We start from the raw sequence: 23,202 nt of genomic DNA on the forward strand, positions 1-23,202 counted from the left end.
CACAGTCCCATTACCCCCGTTGGCCTTTCTATTCTATTCCATTCCCACTCTCATACTGTGCTCATCAATGTGGCACTTGAGAGTTTAATTGAGGCCTTGAAAATTATGGCACCTTTAAATGACATCTTGTGCAGGATTTAAACCAGGGCCTGTTGCACTCGATCACAGGATGAGCTGGATTGTTAAGCGGTTCAAATCCTAGCTCTAACATGTGTATGGTTTCCCTCCTTCTGCACTGGAATCATATGCCTAAGAGGTGGTGCCTGAGAGCAGACCTGCTGGGAAATACAAGGCAACCATGTCTCAACATAAGGGATAGCTGGTAGGAGCAGTACTGTGCTGGGAAGCTTTCTGGGATCAGTGGAAATATCAAAAGTGGTTCCCTGTTAAGAGGGAGCTGGACAAGGAACCTAGGAAAGGCTGTGTGAGGAAGAAGCCAAGAAAGGAGTAAGAGTAGCAGGCATTGTAGGATACTGAGCACAATGGCCATGGGTTTAGTGCAGAGATCTGCCCACAACTTAAGGTTTTCAACAGAAGGGGGGCATGGGCCATCCTATGGAGCCATCTAGAGAGGTGGTGCAGGAGGGCTGAAGAAAGAATACTGAGCTCACAAAAGGGGCTAAAAGGTTGGGTTTGTTTGGACACTCGCAGTATTGTCAATCCCAACCATTCAAAAATCATAGGTTTGGCTTAAGTCAGGAGACTCTAAACAATTTTATGATTTCTTTTATTTGCCTTCTGCTTTGACCCAGTAGTGTACACTTGTCACATTTTCCAAGCTTTTTTCTCTGCAAGCATGAGGGCTAGAATTTGTTTAATGAAAGCTGAGATTCTCATGGTACTACAAGAATCAGAAACTGGAGTTTGAGGGGAAAATGCCAATTATCATGAAACTTGTGATTAAAATCACAAGTTGGTATCAGTGTTTTGTTCCCTCCTTCCAATAGGAAACTCTCTTGTTTTGGCTGGGTGACCATGTTACCAGCAAACTGCAAGTCTGCTAAACAGCCTGAGCAAAACTAAGGCAGCACCTGTATCTTGATGCCTCCTGGAGTAAGCTGCTGCTACACACTTGGCTTTAGAGCCCTTTTGGTCTATGATGACACACCCCAGACTGTGCAGTGTTAGAATTCCTTTTCCAGGAATTCTGCTGACATGAAGTATGCTTACTGAACTGAAGCTGCAATGCAACAATAAAATCTAATAGGTGTCTTGGGTCCTGTTGTGGAAGAATATGGGGGAGGAGAAGGATGTGTCAACCACTTTCCCACTGAAAGAACCTTCCTTTGATTTTGATGCTGGTGAAACTGCCTTCCTTGCAAGCTACCTTTAAAAATGAAGATAGGGGATTAACCCGAAGACACTAGAGGTGAGAAGACGCAAGTCACATGATACTTCTCTCTTTGGAAGACATAAGGAGTATACCAGGGGCTGCTTGTCTGCCACAAAACCTTGCCCTATTTACAATGAATACTGTTATAAATACCATAATGCTTCCACTGAGAAGGCAAGTAAACATCTCAAAAATTATAGCTACCTCCATGAGAGCACGGGAATCAAAGTGATAGCTGTAATAAAGTACATTCTTTTTTAAATAATGGGCCAAAATGCGAAATGATTGCTTCTATTTTGCTGTATTGAATATGTCAAAAATAGTGACCTTGATGACTCAAGGCTTAATCAAAAAACACATCTGCTCCTAAAAATAATTGTCTTCCTTGCAGATCGGGCAGATGGTGCTACACATCGCACAAGAGGTAATTTAAAGAATTCCCCAAGTTATTGCTAAAGAAAATTAATCTTGTGAAACAGTATCAACAAACTTCAATTTTCTAACATCTTGAGCTTTCAAAAACTCTCTGATGATCAGTAATTGTTCCTATTGAAGAAACATGTTCAATAAATACTAAGTGCCCATTACAGTTCTTAATAGGATTAGTTCAATAAAAGCCTACTGCTTTCATCTTTTCGTTATGATCCTTAATCTCAACACTTTGAACGTACAAAAATGCTGATCCATGAAAGAAGATAATCTTTGTTAAAGTAAGTGAACTGAATAAATGCAGTGAAGCTTTTTAGTGCAATTAAATTCCAGCTATGGCATACAACATTCCTAATGTTCTGTTGATGATGAAACTGAAAACTAGCAAAAATAGATAGTAAAAGAATCTCTAATTAGAATTCCAAGCCAAGTAACTGTACCACACTGAGAACAGGATTAGAATTCAAAATGATCTTGACAAACTGGAGAAATGATCTGAAATAGGATGAAATTCAATATGGACAGATGCAAAACACTTAGGAAGGAATAATCAATTTCACAATTACAAACTAGGAAATAACTGCATTGGAAGGAGTACTGTAGAAAAGGATCTGGGGGTTATAGTGGATCACGAACTAGATGAGTCAACAATGTAATACTGTTGCAAAAGAAGTGAACATCATCCTGGGATGTATTGGCAGGACTGTTGTAAGTAAGACACAAGAAATAATTCTTCCACTCTACTAAGCACTGATAAGACCTCAATTGGAGTATTGTGTCCAGTTCTGGGCACTACACTTCAGGAAAAACATGGACACATTGGAGAAAGTCCACAGGAGAGCAACAAAAATGATGAACGGTCTAGGAAACATGACCTACAAAAGAAAAAACAATTTTTTTTAAATTAGGTTTCTTCTGGAGAAGAGAAGACTAAGGGAGGACAGGATAACAGACTTGAAGACTGTAAAAGGTTGTTATAAAGAGGAGGGTGATCAACTGTTGTCCTGTCCTCAGTGGCTAAGGAGAAGTAGTAATTGGCTCAAAGTGCAGCAAGGGAGATTTAAGTTGGATATTAGTAAGAATAGTTGAGTACTGGAACAAATTACCTAAGGAGGCTGTGGAATCTGTCATTGGAGGTTTGAAGAACAGGTTAGACAAACATCTATCAGAGGTGGTCAAGATAATATTTAGCTCTGCCTCAGTGCAGGGAACTACACTATATATATATCGAGGTCCCTCCCAATCCTACATTTCTGATTTTTACACTTAATCCAAAATTCATCAAAACATTGGAAGCTTTTGTCCACTGTTTTACTCATCATCCCACTTCTCCTCCTAACGTAAACTTCCCCTGAGCCCTGCCTCCTGATCAGCTCTCTGGCTGACTTCATTTCTCACTCTCACACACACAACCCCCTGCCCTCAACCCCAATGACTCCCATTAGCCTTCTATGCTTCCTTATGCCTGTCTTTTCTTTCCTGACACCAACATTTGCTGCATATGTTCTGTGGTTTCAATTTGTTTTCTAGTCTACGTTGGGTAAGTCTTCAAAATCTCACCGCTCTTCCTTGGCAAGGTAGGAGAAAACTCAGCTTGCATTGTCTCCCTATGTGTCTAGGGTAGAGATGGAGACCACCAGCAACTGAGAAGAGACTTCCACACCTCTTTAAACCCTTTCTTGAATTTGGCAGAGTAGTTACAGAGACAGAGGCATTATTACAAGTCAGAGTGGTATTTCCCTAAATCCAGGTAACAGTTGAGCATAATTTAGTGTTTGACCTAGTTGTTCCCTAACCCCCATGCCCCTAATCAATGTGTGCCTATCACTACCTGGAACTTTGGGATATTTAAAGTTTAATTACTTTCAAAGTGACAATATGAATAGATTCAAGTTTATTTAACTTAGTAATGGATTTAAGTCTCTTAGTGTTAACATAAGCCCAGGCTCAATTTGTCCCTCTGACTTTATTTTGGGGCACCAGATGTCAAAGGACAGTGATCTTACTTTCACTTTGCATCCAGAAGGACCCCAAAGCACATTACAAACTCTCCTACAAATTTTGAACAGGGATCACTTCATCCACCATCTTCTAGAGTGCAATATAGTAGCTGTTCAGTAGTATATAGCAACTCTAGACAACAGTTTTGCACAGGAAGTGAAAGATATCTCTTCTTATCAAAACTGCAGGGAGATCTTAGAGAAGTATAATACAATACAACTTGGACTTTAGGTACGACACCAATGTTAATATACCTATACTTATGGAGAATACCATAGAAACTATAATGAACATAAGTAGCCATAAGAACCCAGGCAAGGAGACACACATCATGGAGATGAATACTTGCCTGCTCAAATGGTGTGGACAGGAGGGTTTTGACTTCCTTGCCCAGTGGATGCCCTGAGAAGAAGGGATGCTGGGAAGATGGGGACCACCTGACCAAGAAAAGGAAGAACACCTATGCACACCAACGTCCAACCTAGTGAGGAGGGCTTAAACTAGGTTCAAAAGGGGCAGATACTAAAAGCACACAGATAGGTATACAAAAGGTGACCTTAACAAAGGACTAGATGTTGAGGTGAAGGATCACAATAGGATCACAAGAACAACAAGGGGGAAATCAGTGGGGTAATCTGATCAACATCTTCAATGTCTACACACAAACATAGAGTATGGGAGGGAAACAGGAAGAGCTGAAAGTATTCATACCTAAGCTAAATTATGACTTAATTGCCATAGAAATGTGGTGGGCTAAGTCTCATGACTGGAATATTGGTATAAAGGGGTACAGCTTGTTCAGGAAGGACAGGCAGGGTAAAAAGGGAAGAGGTGTTGCATTATTCACCCATAATATACACTTGTTCTGAGCTCCAGCAGAAGGTGAGAGGCAGACCAGGTGGGAGTCTCTGGGTAAAGATAAAAAGCTTAACAAAATAAAAAGGGATGATATAATGAAGGTGATCTACTATAGACCATCAAATCAGGAAGAGGAGGTAGATGAGGCAGTTCCAGAAGAAATAACAGAAATATCCAACACACAAGAGCTGGTACTAATGCGGGACTTTTTAGCTAACTAGATATCTGTTGGAAAAGTAATACAGCAAAACACAAAACTTCCATTAAGTTCTTGGAATTTATTAGGCCACCTTTTTGTTCCAGAAAGTGGAGGAAGTAATGTGGGGACAACCATTTTAGACTTGAGTCTGGCTAACAGGGAGGAATGGGTAGTGAATCTGAAGGTGTAAGGCAATTTGGGTGAAAATGATCATGACACAATAGATTTGAAGATTCTAAGAGAAAGAAAGAGTGAGAGCAGCAGAATAAAGACCGGGGCTTCAGATATGTAGAATTTGTCTACCAGCTCTCTGAGCTTAAGGTCCCATGGGAAGCAAATCTAAGAGAAAATGTAGTCAAGAAGACTACACTAAAGGCCCAACTACAAACTATTCTGGAAAGCTTGGAAGAATAGTAAGAGGCCAACATGGTTCCATACAGAGCTCTTCAATGTCCCAAATCCTACAAAAAGTGGAAGCATAGACAAATTGCTAGGGAGAGTACAAAAAATTAGCCTTAGCATGTAGGAATCGACTCAGAAAGGTTAAGACACAAAATGAGATACCTCTAGGAAGGGATATAATAGGCAAGAAGAAGAGGTTCTTTAAATATATAAGGACCAAGAGAAAGAAGGACAGTGTAGGTCAGAAAAAAAATCTAATAAGTGATTACTGAAAGCTGAGGTGTTTAATGCATATTTTGCTTCAGTTTTCACTAAAAGGGTTAATGGTGACCAAATACTCAACACAATAAACATGAACACAAGGGGGAAGGAACACAAGCCAAAATAGGGAAAAAACTGATTAAAGAATATTTAGATAAGTTAAATATATGCAAATCAGTAGGGGCTAATAAAATTCACCCTATGGTACTTAAGGAAGTAGCTGAAGCAATCTAAGAACCATTAACAATTATCTTGGAGAACCTCACGGAGGACAAGTGATGTTCCAGAGGACTGGAGAAGGGCAAACATAGTAATTGCTTTTAAAAAGAAGAACAAAAAGGTCCTAGGGCATTCCAGACCAACAAGTCTAACTTTGATACCTGAAAAGATACTGAACAAATGATTAAATAATCTATTTGTATGCACCTAGAGAATAACAGAATTATAAGGAATAGCCTCCATGGATTTGTTAAGAACAAATCATGCCAAACCAACCTACTTTCCTTTTTGATAGGGTTACTGGCCTAGTAGATGGGAACTGGGGGTTGGGGGGGGGAGGAGCAGATGTAATATATCTTGATTTTAGTAAGGCTTTTGATCATAGTCCCATATTCTCATAAGCAAGCTAGGGAAATGTGATCTAGATAAAATTACTATAAAGTGGGTGAACAACTGGTTGAAAGACTGTACTCAAAGAGTCATCAGTGGCTTGCTGTCAAACTGGGAGGGTGTATCTAGTGGGGTCCCATGGGGTCAATCCCAGGTCAGGTACTAGTCAATATTTTCATTAATCATTTGGATGGAGTAAACAGTTTGCTTATAAAATTTGCATACGACACCAAGCTGAGAGGGGTTGCAAGTGCTTTGAAGGACAGGCTTAGACTTCAAAATGATCTTAACCAATTGGAGAATTGGTCTGAATTCAACAAGATGAATTCAATAAAGACACGTGCAAAGTACTTCACTAAAGATGGTGAAAAACAAATGCACAACCACAAAATGGGGAGTAACTAGCTGGGGCTAGTACTGCTGAAAACGATCTGGAGGTTATAGTGGCTTGTAAATTGAATATGAGTCAACAATGTGATGCAGCTGTGAAAAAGACTAATCATTCTCAGGTGTATTAACAAGTGTGTCATATGTAATACATGGGAGGTAATTGTCCTGCTCTACTTGGCAATGGTAAGGCTTCAGCTGGAGTCTTTTGTCCAATTCTGGCTGCCACGCTTTAGGAGAGATGTTAACAAATTGGAGAGAGTCTAGAGGAAAGCAACAAAAATGACAAAAGGTTTAGAAAACCTGACTGTGATGGGGTGTTCACCCCACATCACCCCTGAAAGGGTTAAGGTGGCTCAGAAGGGGATAATTAACCTGGCAGGCTGCACCTAGGGGTAGATTTAGGCTTCACTGACAACCCTAATTGAAGATGGAGCTCATCTGGGTTGGAGTAGGTGTGGGCTTGTATAAAGCCAGGAAGCAAGAGAAGAAGGGGCTTATAGTATAGAAGCCTACAGTTGTTCTCTAGGCTTAGAGAAACCATTGAGAAGATCCAGAGGGTGAGTAGAAGACCTGGTATCCTAGCTCAGAAGAAATAGTTCCACTACTAGCATAGTAGAGGAGCATAGCTTTGAACTGGAGGGACTGCCAGAATATCTAGTAAGCTAGTCCAGTGACCTATATACTGGAAGGGGAAAGCTATAGTGACTTGGCTAGAAGGCCAAGTACAAAGAAGGAGCATCCTAAGAAAGAGGAAGAACTGCAATTCTAGGAGTGTGAGAGTGGGTCACAAAATGAATGGGAGGCAGAAGGGGGTGTCAGGGTAGAACTATTTCCCAGATGCAGCCACAAGGAGATGCCCTAGGGGTAAGTAGGGAGCAAATATGGTTGTTGTAGTGGTGTTTTTTTTCTTTTTTTTTTAAATAAACTGGGCATGTTTCTTCTTGAGGAAAGAAGACTGAGGGGTGGACCTGGTAACAGTCTTCAAATATGTTAAGTGCTGTTATAAAGAGGACCATTGTTTTCCATGTCCACTTAAAATAAGAAGTAATGGTCTAGATATTAGGAAGAACTTTCTAACAATAAGGGTTATTAGACTTAAGAATAGTCTTCCAAGGGAGGCCAGGGAATTTGCATCACTGGAGGCTTTTAGAAAATGGGTTGGACAAACAACTGTCAGGGATAGTACAAGTTTACTTGGTCCTGCCACAGTATAAGGGGCTAAACCTGCTGACTTCTAGAGGTCCCTTCCAGTCCTACATTTCTACGATTCTATCACCTCAGTTTCCTGTCTCAGGGAAAAGTTGGCATTTCCAGTAGCACAGTCCTCCCTAACCCAAAACTCTATTTATTTACTTTATTTGCCAGCAGTGATTCAGAGGGAAGGCTGCTAGCTACTAAATTGCCAACCTGCATTTGTAGCATCTAAGTGTTCCTCCGATATCTCATGTGCCTGGGTGTAGACAACTAGGGGTTTTAGCCCCTCCCAAAAACTAGTTATTGCATTAATAAATATAGGAAACTTTGGGAATAAAGGAAACTACCTCACAGGGTCCTAGAACTGGGCTCCAGCCAAGCCTGAACATCTACGCCACACTAGCCCAAATCAGCTGGCATAGGCCAGCCATGGGCTTTTAATTGCAGCGTAGACATACCCAGAGAGACCCATGTTCCTTTGGCCTCCTGTGATGATATATCATGTCTTAGTTTTTCAGCATCCTTTAGTAGTAATTCTGACCCAAAGAAAATAAAATTAGATTGTGACCAGACCCTGCACAGGTACACAAGAGAAGGATTTAAGCCACTTTATACCTCTAGAACAGGGGCTGACCATAGTTTTTGTCCTTTTATTTTCCTAAGGACAGAGACTGTTCTGTACTAGTGTTTTGGGGGACACTTTCCATTCCAAAGGAATTGGATGGACATGCAAAGGCGTGTATGCTACACACCTGAAGAGGTGCAGCAGTGAGTGCATTCCCACTACACACCTGGGAGCTCTGAGAGGCAATATTTCCTGTTCCTTCCAGTGGGAGGTGTAGCATCACAACAGAGACCACTGGCTTTGTGCCAATGGCTTATTTGCAATTTTAGAATATTCATGCTTAAATTACTGGGTTTCATTATAAAAGTGCAATGTACAAGAAGAAAATAGTACCCTCTGGGGGCTACTGAGAGAGGAATAAATGAGCTGTTGCTATCATTAACAGTATGCCAAAATGCATCATCACAAGCAATCCTTCACCTTTACCATCCCATTGCTACTGCTACATTCAAGATCTAGAATGGTCCCCTCTGGTTTTTTCAATTTTTTTTAAGAACCCAAACACTATGGTATCTTGTGCCCAGAGCTTCATTTAAGCTTCAGCTATCTGGCAAAAAGTTGCTAACTATCAAAATTATTTAAAACATGTACGTATTGAAGTATACAAAGAGGGGTAATTAAATGCCTTTTTAAAGACTTTAAGCTTTGCAAAAAATCCCAATAAACAGTATTTAAGAATTAATTGTCATTTGTAAAAAGCTTTTAGCATCTCTGGGATAGTTTAAAAACAGTTACATGGAATTTTCAAGTTCCTGTAGCTGTCTGTTCAATGGAGCAATGCTACTGGTATCTGCTGAATTTTGTACCCTTTTTTAAAATTTAACTTTGCATGTAAAAGGGTCAATATAGTCCTTGTACAGTGACAGCTTTAGATTTGATGCCATTGAAATTACTATTCTAACACTCAATTCGTTTTGATGAGTCTTGATGTGTGTACTTCAATCAGAGCACAGATGGTTAGTCAAACAGACAATCTATAAATACCTTGAAAAATGTGATTTGTTGGTGGGGGGGGGTGTGGTTTTTTTTTTTTTTAAATGGATGTGGGACCTATGCATAATGTAACAGGACAACATCTAGGCCCGAACCTGTATCGTGCTAAGGGCCTTTCAAAGCTATGCAGCTCCCTCCACTCCTATTGATTTCACTAGGAATTGAGGGTTCTGACTACCTCCCCTTAATCTAGTCTGGAGGCTGATATGAGCTATAAAGTAAATGAGTAAAAGATGTATTGCTAGTTTTTTTTTTTGCACTTTTAAAAAAGCAAAGTTCTCTAAGCACCTGCTTTATTTTCAGCTCTCACATGCCACCACTCTGTTGGGGTGCACATCTTGTTTTGCAGAGAATTTGCATTTCAGAATGATAAAGCTGCAGAAATGCCAAGCCTTCTGCTAGATGTCTTCCTAGATGTCTCACAGAGAAAAGGCAAACTGAGCTACAGTAATTTTAACTTTAAAAGGACCTTTTTTTCTATAGTCATCGGGACCTAAGTGCAATTATTCTATTAATCTCAGACCCACCAATAGGGGATTGGCTTTTAAAGTTCTCCAAATGCAATTATTCTATTCAAAATTAGGAAGCCTTTATTGTTGGCATTAATGATGTTCAACCTTATTTGTAAATAGGATTTAAAAAAAAATACTGGAGAACATCCCACTTAACTGCAAGTTGCACTGAAACAATTTTCATGCTGTATCCACGTTTGCATACATAAGGCCTGATTCTGATATAAATCAGAAGCAGCTGTTAGGGGCCTAATGGGGTTATACCAATATAAAACTGGTTGAAGTGAGACCAGATTCAAGAAGTGCTTGAGCAATTGCTACCAGGAAGCGACTTTGTTTTAAGTTTTCCTGTCCAATAGTGGACTTCACAAAACACCAGTGCTGTCGCTGAGAGATGGGAGAGTTAAAAGTAGGGGGGCAGGGTGCCACGGATGGACTATGCAGACTTTATTATAAATCTAAGACCTGATCCTGCAAACATTTAGTTACATGTTAAATTACTCATGTGAGTAAATTAAATTAAATTAAAATCAGTGGGGCTACCCATACACTTAACTTTAAGCACGTGCATAAATATTTGCAGGATCAGGGCCTGAATCCTCCACTTCATACAGTAAAACCTCACACACAGCATGGAATTGATCCAAAATGAGGATCTGGGCTCAATGTTAAATAAAATAACCATAGGAAAGCAAATATGGAAAATGTACAAGTGAAAATAATCATGTAATGATGAGCAAAGATTTAGGAAATCTGCAAGCAATGAAACTCTACTAATACTACACCTCTACCTCGATATAATGCTGTTCTCGGGAGCCAAAAAATCTTACCGCGTTATAGGTGAAACTGCATTATATTGAACTTGCTTTGATCCACCGGAGTGCACAGCCCCAGCCCCCCCCGGAGCACTGCTTTACCATGTTAGATCCGAATTCGTGTTATCAGGTCATGTTATATTGAGATAGCAGTGTACTACTAGAGCTATGACAAGGCAGATGAAGGAGCAATGCCTGGTAACAATTTGTTGACCCCATTATCCCAAACATCTTAAATACTGAACAAATCTTATGCCCCTGAATGTGTCTGTCTGGCATGGCATAGCATATGGTAAATAGTGCACATTGTATCCACTTTTTAAAAGATTTTTGAAGTTGTCTATTCTGAGGTGTTAACTTAAAACCATACTGCATCTAGCTAATTCCCCAGTCTCTTGCCTTTGTAAACTGTAGGCTCTTCAGAGTGCTTCCTTCTTTGCACAGTGCCTAGCACAATCTGTCACTGATCTCAGCTGGAGCCTGTAGTTGCTACTGTAAGACTGTTAATAGTAACTGACACATCTGGGTCTGCTCCTGGAGTTGTTGACCATCCAAAATCCCGCCTGCCTTGACTTCAATGAGTCTGGAGTCCACGAGATTCCTATTGTATTATGGATGCATAAGGACTTCAGGATCTGGCCCACCCATGTCTTCCCCCACCCCTGCAATGTATGGTCTAGGATTATACCTTACAACAATTTATACTTGGAGTTCCAAGATCTTTTTATCAGCAGGCTTCTGCTCTGCTTCTTCTGACCTAGATTGGTGCACACCCTCTGAAATTAGCTACAACTGCCCATGCTGCTAAAACAAGTTCAGATGACCAGTTGCCTAGAATTCTATCCGGCTTTAATTCTGCTGGATTTTAAGCAAGCTTTTTTCCCCTCCTTTCCAGAAATCAGTACTATCCAGTGCAAAATTAAGTGTGAAAACATCTCTCACAAGCTTATTGAGACTTCATTCATAATCTTCAGTAGCATTCAGTTCCGTATATCAGAGGTCACTATATGGGTTGGTTTTTGCAATTCACTTAAATCTTCACAAAACAATGGTTGAACTTACTATCTAGTTACAAGACCTGATACTGATCTCCTGCATGGCAAATCTGTATCTGATTAACATTAAAAATGGAAGTTACCACAGTTCCTGTTTTGATCAAACCTCTATGATGTAGTGCAATTTGCTACATGATGCAGAGCATCAGTGTAATTGATCAAAGGGACAGAAGGCTAGAACAGTGGTTTTCAAACTTCTTTTCTGGAGACCCAGTTGAAGAAAACTGATGCCCGTGACCCAAAGGAGCTTGGGATGAGGGGTTTAGGGTGTGGGAGGGGGCTCTGGGCTGGGGCAGGGGTGCAGGAAGGGGCTCCAGCTTTGGGGGGCTCAGGGTTGGGGTGTGGAGGGGGTCAGGGCTCTGGGCTGGGGGGGCAGGCTTTGGGGTAGGGCTGGGGATGAGGGGTTTGGGGTGCAGGAAGGGGCTCCAGGTTTGATGGGGGGCTGGGGCAGGGGATTGGGGTGCAGGCTTACTTCAGGTGGCTCCCAGTCAGCAGCACAAGGGGGTGCTAAGGCAGACTTCCTGCCTGTCCTGGCAGCGTGGACTGCGCTTCACCCCGGAAGTGGCCAACAGCAGGTCTGTCTCCTAGGCAGAGGCCCACATGTGGCTCTGCATGGCTCTCAGCCACAGGCACCACACCCAGCTCCCATTGGCTGGGAACTGGCCAATGGGAGTGCGGAGCCAGTGCTTGGGGCAGAGGCAGCATGCGGAGCCCCCCCCCCCCACTTGGGAGCCAGATCTGCTGCTGGCTGCTTCTGGGGCGCAGTGCAGTGTCAAAACAGGTAGGGACTAGCCTGCCTTAGGTGGGCAGCACCACCGCCGCTGGGACTCTTGATGGCCTGGTCAGCAGAGCTGCAACCCAGTGCTTTACATTCCATGACCCAGTACTGGGTCACGACCTGCAGTTTGAAAACCACTGTTCTAGAAAATGCTATCTGCTAAATTTATTCTTTGCTCTACCCACTCCTGGATCTTGGTCCCTTTATTAAAAGACAGAAAATAAGTTTGACTCCTATTAAGATATCAGAAATAGTGCCTGAGTTGACTCTGGTTTTAACACACAATTTCCATAGCTTTCAAATTTTAAAAGCTGATTTACATGGCACACTTGTAGTGAAGTCGCCTTTGTCACAGGATGACCATAACACTTGTAGAGAGGTTCACTGTGATTGAAACTGAAAACAACTTTAATTCTACTCCAGTCACTATATCCAATTACAGTGGAATTAACTTTAGGGCACGTATATGGTAAGATAATATCCTATACATTAATATTTTCACATCAATTAAGTTACTGATAACCTATCCCAGTTTCTATACACAGGGCTTGATCCCCTTTCTCTTACAGTGGCATAAAGTCAGCAGTAACTTTACTGAAGTAAATGGAATCACACAAATATAAAATTGGTGAGATCCAAATCCTTAACAGCAGATGCCATTTGAGGCAGAGGCGGGGTGTGGGGGGGTGGGAGGGGAAGAGATAAGTCAAGTTACTAATGGTAAATAAAACCACCTATTCTGATTAGGTACAACCTTAAAAGTTGATCACGTCAGCCAACACACACTGATTACACTGTATCTAACTCTGTTACAAATCTAAGGCTGGAGGGAACAGAAGATTAGCTGTAAGATTTTGTTTCAGTGTTACACTTAATTAAGCAATAGCCACTAATCTTGATTCCAGAGAGAGCCAAATTCCATGGGTGCAATTCTCACTGAAGATGTAACTGCACATTTGGCCCTAAGGAAGGACAACCTGACTCTCAAGCAGTGGATGGATGCCTTTCATAGTATTTGTGATTATGAACTGACATGAGCTGATATGATTTCTGATCTAAGTGAATGATGACAAAGTAATATGGTCTAAACTGAGTGTTTGCATCTAATTTATATTCAGAAGTGCCACGTGCTCTGAGACCATTTCTATGACCACATGGAGATCTGCTCCTAAACTATACTAAGCTATTAGTTAAATTATATAGGAACAATCAGTTTGATGTTAAAGACTATTTTCTATCATCACTTGCTCACAGAAAATCTTATTTTAAAAATTTACATGAGTGGTGCTTTTAGTTCCTCTGTAAGAATAAAGCTCTATTTCCCTTCTGATATCCTAGAAAAACACACATTCAATCATTTTCATTGTTGACAATATGAAGTTAACTAATCATTGATCAAAAATCTGGGATGCTTTCTATAGCAAACAAGGCTCTAAAATCACCTCTGAACAATTTTTACTCACCCTGTTAGGGCAGCTCAGTACTATTCATCCCTTTGGTAGCATACTATCATTCAGCCATGTGATCATCTTCACTTCCTTTACACCAGACCCCACACATCCACAGCAAGAGCCCAGCAATACTGGCTTTCCTTCTCTAATGCTTCCCTTGTATTGGGGTTCCCCTTCATCTATGGACTGATCCTCTACTGCCTTGCTGTTTATTTCAGACCAGAGCAAAGTTGGCATGAAAACACTAGCAGCCTGATTTGATGGTGATTTACACTAATTTTGCACAGCTGTCCAAGTCACTATAGAGGGAGGAGGCAGTGGAGAACTGGGCCAACAAACTGTTGGTAAAAGCGATCCTCCATTTTGCTCCTAAAACACTAAAATTCACTATTCCTAACTGTACTGGTCACTAAACCCAACAGTACGTAGTCAGATAATTGAGATCTTGAATTTATTAAAGATTATCGGGAAAATTCGGTGTCCTCAAAGGCCCAGTAGTAGTAGAAACAACTTGTTTCTGTGGCATAAAGAGGGAAGTGTGCATGGAGTTCTACTTCCTGGAACCCAGCTGAAAATGAACTTTCTGGGTAGTGTGCACAGCATGAATTGGGAGCAGTGCAAGGTGAAGGCAGGGCCGGTTCCAGCATTTCTGCCACCCCAAGCCAAAAAAAAAAAGCCGCAATCGGCGGTGGCAGTTCAGCGGCAGGTCCTTCGCTCCTAGAGGGAGTGAGGGACCTGCCGCCCCCGAATTGCCACACATGCCGCCCCTCTCCCTTGGCTGCCCCAAGCACCTGCTTGTTAAGCTGGTGCCTAGAGCCAGCCCTGGGTGAAGGGGGAGCTAAAGATCCTCGCTTTCTCTCCTCGTGCCAGAGCATAAGCTTGTTTTGATAACTGCATTTATTCCAGCCACTAGGCTGCAGTATGTTTCATGAAGCAGCTGTGAAACTGGTTTTCGTGCTTGGTTGGTGGATATTTGCCCCTTTTGTCTCCCGCATACCTGAGCCTGGCTAGTCAGACTGATTGGGCAAAGGGTCTGCTCTCATACCTTAAAGGAATGACTCAGCTACTCAGTGAGTTACAAGAACACTGTTCTACTCTAAGAGAGTAGAATATAATTTGTATATTAAGATGAATGCCAACCAGACCTCTTAGATAGCAAGAGGTTATGGAGCAATCAGGTGGGAATCTTGGCTGCATAAGAATTACAGGGATCAGAACCTAGAGCCCAATTCTTCTTCCTTACTTCTGTTCTATGGTACTTGCACAAGTAGTCCCATGGCACTCTTGCATAGCCAAGTCATAACAAGAACTCCTGACTATAATTCACTAATTACTTGTGAAATGCCCTGTTAATATACCAACTAGTGAGCATCAGCCTGAGACATTGTAACAGCCTTTTTAGGGTTTCTAGGCAGTATTTTGGAGTCCATGGGAGCAGGCATCCCAGCCTGGGTTGACTGACTGGGTTAGTGGGGCTGGTGCTAGTGCTCTAACATTAGCTATGTAGCCAGTGCTTTGAAGTTGTAGCCTGAGCTGTGAAGCCTGAGGGGGAGGGGCTGGTGGTTCAGAGCCCAAGCTCCAGCCTAAGCCACAACTTCAAAGTTATGTGTATACAGCTCTTGTTAGAGCATGAGCATGAGCCCCCGCTAGCTGAAGTCTATCCACTGGCCTGGGAGGCTTGCTTGGCTGGCTCAGAAATGCTATGTAGATGTGACCTTTTGACTAACACATTTCTCCCCCCCCCCCTTTTTTTTTTTTAAATGTTTTTAACTTTTAACCAGATGAAATGGAGCCGGGGAGGAAATGCCTCAGTTAGGAAGGTCCTCCTTTGGCCAGATCCCCAAATCCTTATTCACAACTAGTATTGCCTTACTCCATGAATAACCCTCACTCCCTGACCCCCCAACTTCACTGGGACTCTACCTTTGCCACTGAGTGGCAAAGGGTATTGGAATCGGGCCTCTTTGTAATTAAAAAATACATTTCTTCTAAAGTCTCTTTTAAATAGTCAAACTCTTGTATAGATTATAATTAGTCCCTATGTAAAATGTACTGTATTTTAAGCACCCCATCCTAAGGTGCTCACAAGTCATGTCTTCTAAGAGCAAAAAACAGCTATTTTATTCAGTTACAAATATAAATATCTTTAGACTACATAATATGATTTTACTTAAAATCCATCTCCATTACTTTAAACCAAAACAAACTGATGATAGAATGCAAACCCATGTCTTAGTATTGTTTAACATGTAACAACCCATAACACACACTGGATGGCTTGATTAATCTCTGCTACTACGGCTGTACTACTTTAAAATGCTAATCAATTTCACATCAAGTAGATTGAAACCCCACTCAAACTGCTGGCATAGTTCAAACATGGTACTTGCTTTTGAAAACAAATGAACAACATTGCATTGAATTTCACTTGATTTATGATCTGTGAGTGTGCAAATACTCATAATTACCTGAGTATATAATGTGAGGTAAAGATTATATGACCTTTTAATCTAACTCCATAACAATTACATTGTTACTACTTTGTAGTTCCTGATAATCTAAGAAACAACTTTTTATGGGCTGGGGGGACTGCTGTGTTGTATTTCAGAGTTCTTTGCAAAGACTGCAAGCTTTCTATCCAGATGTTACTAGCAGAGCAGTCTTTTCCTTTAATAAACATTAGAACAATTTATTCTGAGGAGGTAAACATCGGTAGTACAATTAACTTTCTTACATCAGCACTAAGAGGGTGGCGCATCTACAAGACAATAGTAGCATATAACTGTGTGGGTGTATGTACAAGCTGATTTCTAGGCATGTTAGACCATTTCCCCACTAATCTGATGCCTTTCCACTAGGAACTGAAATATAGACCATGTAAAATTGAAAGAGAGATTCGGACCTATTCTGAATACACTGCAGAACTGTTTCTTCTCTTCTAATATAAAATTTCCCTCTGATCTTCTGTGCAACTACTCCATACACAACCTATGAAGATTATTTTTACACTACCAGTGAAACAAAGCAGCTGGCTTACAAAATTTGAAGTCATAATTATGACTAAAAATGTTCAAAAAGTGCATCTTCAAAGCATGGGCACATTCTGGGCCTGCTCAGTGCCTGGAACACCCTTTGACTTCAATGGGAGGGACATGAATGGGGTGAAAGTCACGCTTCTGTTGAGGGCCAGCACAGTTACACTTGCATTTTCCAGACTTAAGTGGAGCGCATAGGTCCTGTGCTGACTCCCTGCATGGAGAATTTCACTGATGAAGCAGCTAAAGGATTGAGCCCACAGGCTAACTAATCCCCACAACACCCTTGTGACACAGGTACCTATTATAACCTAAATGCTTTTGTTCTCCCTGGATATGTGGTCATTCAAGTACATGCAGTATAAATCCTCTGTCCTTCTGATTAAGAAGCTTTACTTGCAGTACAAAGTGTGCTCAGTTCAATTATCTCAACTGTCCTGCAAGTTGTTTTAAAAAAAAAAAAAAGGTAGAAAATAACTCTAAACAAAAACTGTTGGAATAGTCTCCTCATAGACTTTAAAGTCAGAAGGGACCATTATGATCATCTGGTCTGACCTCCCGCATGATGCAGGCCACAAAGCTTTCCCTACCCTTTCCCTTGACTCTGCTGTTGAAGTCCCCAAATCCTGTGGCTTAGAGACTTCAAATAGCAGAGAATCCTTCTGCTAGCGATCCCTGCCCCATGCTGCGGAGGAAGGCGAAAAACCTCCAGGGCCTCTGCCAATCTACCCTGGAGGAAAATTCCTTCCCGACCCCAAATATGGCGATCAGTAAAACCCCGAGCATGTAGGCAAGATTCTCCAGCCTGACCCTACTACTACTAGCCAGTGTAAATGCATGAGTGGGCTTAGGCACACCCAAACTCTACTTAACCCTTATTTTGAAGACTTGTGGGACAGCTTAAGAGTGCACAGGTCTTGTGCTGTCTCTCTGCACAGTAGTGAATTTCACCAGCTGGGAATCTGCCTGCTTATGGACTACAGCAGCTGATTCTAAATGACTTTACTACAATGTGTTTTGTGTATGGTTTTTTTATTAAAGTACATTTCTTAACTCCATTTTTAAACTCCATTTCTTAAGCTTTATCAAACATTTGAAGGATGAATCTTTATTCTTTTTCAATCATTAGATAGAGACATGGGGATGAAAATTAGGAGCTTTTAAAGAAGAGTTTATTAGATGGCCAAAAAGGCACAATTCCACAATCAAGCAAGAGGACAAATGTGGCTAAAAGCCCATCCAGGTTCAGTGGTGAAATGAAGGCAGCAAGTGGGGGGAGGAAGCAACATACAACAAATGGGGTGGGGTAGGGGGGGAATGAAACCAACAGCAAGCCATTTAAATTAGAAATAATGAAGTATAGAAAATTGATAAGAGAATCTAAAGACATTTGGGGGGGGGTGAACACAGGGCTAAGGACAATAAGGAATTTCAGTATGTTTGGAACAAAATATTCTATCACCGTATAGGCCCATTAGTAGATGGAGGTGGTAAAACTAGTAATGATGCAGAAAAGACATAGTATTCAACATATTTCTGTTCTGTATTTGGAAAGAAACAAGATGAAAGACTTGTATCACGTTATGATGAAGTACCTTCCAGTCCAGTAGTAACCAAGGATGGTGGTAATACTTATTCCTGGTAGATAATTGTTTTTTAAAGCAGCAGCCCTGGATAATGCACATCCAAGAGCTCAAAAGAGATGGTGTAGGAGGTTGCTGGCATACTGATGTTCATTTTTATTAAATCTTGGAATACTGGGGAAATTCTAGAAGACTATTTGTTGTGCCAGTATTCATATAGGTCAGGTGAGATGACCCAGATAACCAGAGTTACTAGCTTGATCTCAACATTGGGTAAAATAATGGACTAGCTGTTAGGAGTATAATTATTTAAATCTCATATCCTTTCATTCTTTCATGTTTAAACATGATTTTGACTTTTTGGTTAATAACAATAACTGCATTGATTGTAATATAGTTAAACTTTTGTAAGGTCTTTGACTTAGTACCAAACGATGTTCTGATTAAAAACATTGGAACTATACAGTATCAAAGCACACATTAAATGGTGTAAGAAGTGGCTAACTGTGGAATCCTCTTCAAATGGGGGTGTTCCTAGTAGGGCTCCAAAGGATCAGTACTAAAGCCACTATTAATCATCACTCATATCAATTACACTACCTGATAGTAAATATAAAATTTGTGGATGACGCAAGCTTGGTGAAATAATGACAAGACAGCCATACAAAGCAATTTGGATCACTTGGTAAGAGGGGGCCCATTCAAACAATGAGTTTTAATTCAACCAAATGCAAGGTCATACATCTAGGAATAAGGGGTGCTTGCAATGCCTACAGAAAGGGGAACTACATCCTGGAAGGCAGTGATTCTGAAAAAGATCTAGCAGTCATAGTAGACAAATAAATGAACATGAACTCTGTGTGATGCTGTAGCTAAAAGGTCTAATAATGAGATCCTTGTACATATAAACAGGGCTATAGTGAGTTGGAGCAGAGTGGTGAAAATCACCTCTGCATATGGGTCTGGTGATATTGATATTGTAATACTGCATACAACTCCAATGTCAACATTTTAAACAGGTTGTTTGAAAAAGTGGAGAGGGTGCAGAAAAGAGCCACAACTGATTTCAGGGCTGGAGAAAACCGCTTTAGAGTGAGTCCTAAAGCTCAATCTACTTCATAAAAAAGATGTCAAGAGGTGACTTGTTTATGCTGTATAAATATCTTCATGGGCAGAATATACTGGGTACTAAAGGGCTCCTTAATCTAGATGACACAGGCATAACAAGAATCAGTGTTTGGAAGCTGAAGCCAGACAAATTCAAATTGGAAATTAAGCACAGGTTTTTTAAATAGTGAGGGTGACTAACCTTTAGAACAACCTACCAAGGGAAGTAAGTGGTAGATTCTACATCGTAGTCTTCAGATCAAGACTGGATTCCTTTCTGGAAGATATGCTTTAGTTAAAGGTAAGTTAATAGACTCAATACAGGGGTAACTGGTGAAATTTAATGGCCTCTGATACACAAGAGGTCAGAGTAACTGATATAACGATCCCTTCTGGCCATTAGAATGAATCCCTTGCAATTTAAGACAGATTTTGGTTATGAGGGTAGAGTGTAAACATCTCAGTTAATGTTTGAAAACTTAGATGGTTTATTTATTTAATTAAGTTCACTTGTGTATTTTAGGATCTGATCCTGCAACTGCATTCTCATGGAGGAGAGGAAGGGCTATATCTTCAGGGCAGCCAAGTCACAGGCTTAAAAAAATGCAGCAGGGATGTTACTTATAAGGTTGGGGGAGGGGAGACTGAATAATTTGCCAGGAAATCGTATGTTGCCAAGCAAAGCAGCACCCTTCTTTTGGGGTTTGTTATAAGAAACACATGAGCAAGCTGTGTTTTCTTCAGGCTTCCCTTATAAAATAAAGGCAAAAGCCCTGATTTTGCAACTATTATTCACCAACTGTTTTCATTAAAGTCACTGGAAGCTGAGATAACTCAGCACCTTCCACATGTCAGTTATCACCATGTATTTCCCCTCTTTTAACTGTAGGCACTCTTAACCTCAGCATTAATTTTAGTTATTTTTAGAGCTCCTTACTCGAGGCAAAAAAACCCCACTGTATCCATTGCTAAAACACAAGAGGAGTTTATCTCTAGTAGTATGTACTTTACACTATTTAAACAAAATATTCGTCTGTATGTTGTAGTCAAGAAGCAAAAGTAAACTGCATTTTGAAGATTACTCTGAGAAGCCTGTTGTAACAACCCTTAATGTTTTCCTTTTGTGCATCAATTTTCTCAGTGTAAATGAGAGAATTTCCTTTTTATCAGCTGTTCAAAAATGCCTTATCTACAAAACACTCTATAGAACTGAGACAGCCAAGAAGTGTTTCAGAGTAGCAAGAAGTGTTGTACTTGCATTTTGATCTATTACTATAAAATGAGTGTAGTTGACACACACGCATACTGTCCAGTGAGAAGAGATGAAAGAGCCTCTAGAATATCATCTTTTTTTTATTGCTTTCCTGAGAAACCCCCATCTTATTCTGATTGTCATTTATTTTCTGTTCAGTGTTTAAGCCCCCTAAAACATTAGAAATAAAAAAGCATTTAACTTAAATCCAAAACCACTACATTTACAGCTTTTTTTTTTTAAAGCCCTTTTTATCTTCCTGATCTCTAGGCTTCATTTGTATATACATAAATGTATTCAGAAAAATTTTAAAGTATGCTGTTAGATACTAAGTACAATGTTAAAATACAATTTTAATAACATTTTTGCATACTGTGATTTCTACCCATATTTTGCTCTTTCTAAATTATGCATCATCTGGTCTATCTCTTTAAAACCCTAGACATCATTGTTTTACTTCAATGATTTTCACAATATACAAAATGATTTTTTGTTCAAAAAAAGCATACTTCTGCAGTGCCTTTCTGACTGATGTGTACTAGTAAAATAAATGCAGAAAGCTCCACATCTGAGAATATTACTAGTTTAAAAAACAAATCCCCAAATGTAACTGTCTGCTTCATATAGTTACACTGAGTGCATTCATATGCATGATTAATATACAGTGCTATATGCTATACCTTTTTATTGTTTTTACCCCAACCTGTTATTTTCTTAAATAACCAGCATGAAAGCTATGCTAGAATCTGCTGCCATTTCATTTTATAGCACTTAGTTTACACTACTACTAGAGAAATGATATTGTGCCAAAGTGAAATCAACAACAAGGGGCTGAAAATCATGTTCTAAGGGAGAGATAATTTGCTGGAAAGCATATATTAAAAGCAAATAACTGCTAGTTAAACAATCCTACATCTCACTGAATATTTAGGGTGAAATGTAATTTTCCAATGTCCCACTATACCTTCCTCAGAAATCCCACTTTCTCTACCACCCGGTAAGATTTTTTCTCTGCTAGAAAGCCAACCTAATACCCTATCCTTGCTTTAGAGTTAATAATTTTCAATATTTGTATTACTATTTTTATAGAGGCAGTGTTGCCAGTGTTGCGCTGGCAAAGAGGGGAGAGATTTTAAATCCCCTATGAACCAGAGCTCCCTCAGGGCTTTGCTATTAATAATTATTAAGGTTCCTGAGCCCTTTCACAGCAAAAGTTTTTGAAAGGCACGGAGCACCTGCCAGCCGTTCTGCTGGGCTCTCTGGAGAGAGTCACCGGCGGGAGGGTGGTTACAGGTTCCTATGAACAATTACACGCATAGCCCCCTTCGTGCTGGAGGTAAGGAAGCGCCACAAGCCCAGGGGGCTGAGCGTTGGGCAGTACTTAACGGGGCACCTAACAGCCCTCTGGGCACCCCGCTCCTCCTCGTTCACTGACTGACTAGCCTGCTCCCAGTGCCCTTGGCCCGGCAGCCCGTTTACACCGGCGCTCCCCGAGCGCTTCGCTCCGCAGTGTCCTCACCGAAGGCTGCTCCGCCGCAGGCAGGAGAGGCGCCTGCCCCGGAGCTCTCTGCGCCCCAAGCCACCTGCCCGGGCTCCCACTCCGCACCCGGCTCGCTCCTTGCCCGCGGTCCCACCACCCCTCCCGCTGCCCCCCGGAGCTGGCTCGCTCCCAGGAACGCCTTTGGCTCGGGGGCTGGAGCCCTGAGGGGCGGGGACAGCCCGGCTCCTACCTGGGAACGGTCAGCAGAGAATGGCCGGCCATGGCGAGGAGACGAGCCCCGGACTCTGGCGGTGTCAGGGGAAGAGCGAGGGCGCAGGGCGCTCCGCTGCTGCCGGCGCACTGCTCCAGCCCGGCTACGCGCCGCGCGCCGCCCTCTGCCTCGCTCCTCCCCACTCTCCCTCCCCCAGCCCCGGGAGAAGGGCGCAGGCCGGAGCCGCTGCAGCCCGCTGAGTTTGGACCCCGGTCGGCCCCTGAATTCCACCCCGACTGCCCCCTAAATTCCGAGCCCTGGTGCCACGGAAACCGGAATCCGGCACCTGCACCCTGCTGATCCTTGGCCCTGCTGCTGCCCCAACTTTCACGGCAAGGTCAGAGAGTCCATGGAGTTGCTCTCACTGCACCAAAAGATTCCGGACCTCTATGCGTACTGGCATGCCAGTGCCACAAAAATCCTAGCTCTGGCACATGTATCTTGCCCCCAGTCCCAAGCTGTACAATCTAAGGGCAGGTCTTCACTACGGGGGGGGGTCGATTTAAGATACGCAAATTCAGCTACGCGAATAGCGTTGCCGAATTCGACCTATCGGAGCCGACTTAGCC

At 41.6% G+C, this 23,202-nt stretch overlaps 1 protein-coding gene across 7 annotated transcripts in view; it reads right to left on the bottom strand.

Annotated features, from left to right (window-relative positions):
• SPHKAP (SPHK1 interactor, AKAP domain containing) overlaps positions 1 to 22,725 on the bottom strand; it is a 110,997-nt gene extending 88,272 nt beyond the window's left edge. For 4 of the 7 annotated variants that reach the window (XM_054040022.1, XM_054040021.1, XM_054040017.1 and 1 more), the window contains exon 1: positions 22,613 to 22,725. In XM_054040022.1, the coding sequence (XP_053895997.1) occupies positions 22,613 to 22,644 (32 nt within the window). In that variant the 5' untranslated portion in view covers positions 22,645 to 22,725. Of the gene's footprint in view, positions 1 to 22,401; positions 22,482 to 22,612 lie in introns of those variants that run through there. The other 3 variants (XM_054040019.1, XM_054040020.1, XM_054040018.1) reach the window with 3 other exon arrangements.
• Positions 22,726 to 23,202: the final 477 nt, after the last annotated feature.

This window comes from Malaclemys terrapin, chromosome 9, assembly GCF_027887155.1.
Source record: "Malaclemys terrapin pileata isolate rMalTer1 chromosome 9, rMalTer1.hap1, whole genome shotgun sequence".
Lineage (NCBI taxonomy): Eukaryota > Metazoa > Chordata > Testudines > Emydidae > Malaclemys > Malaclemys terrapin.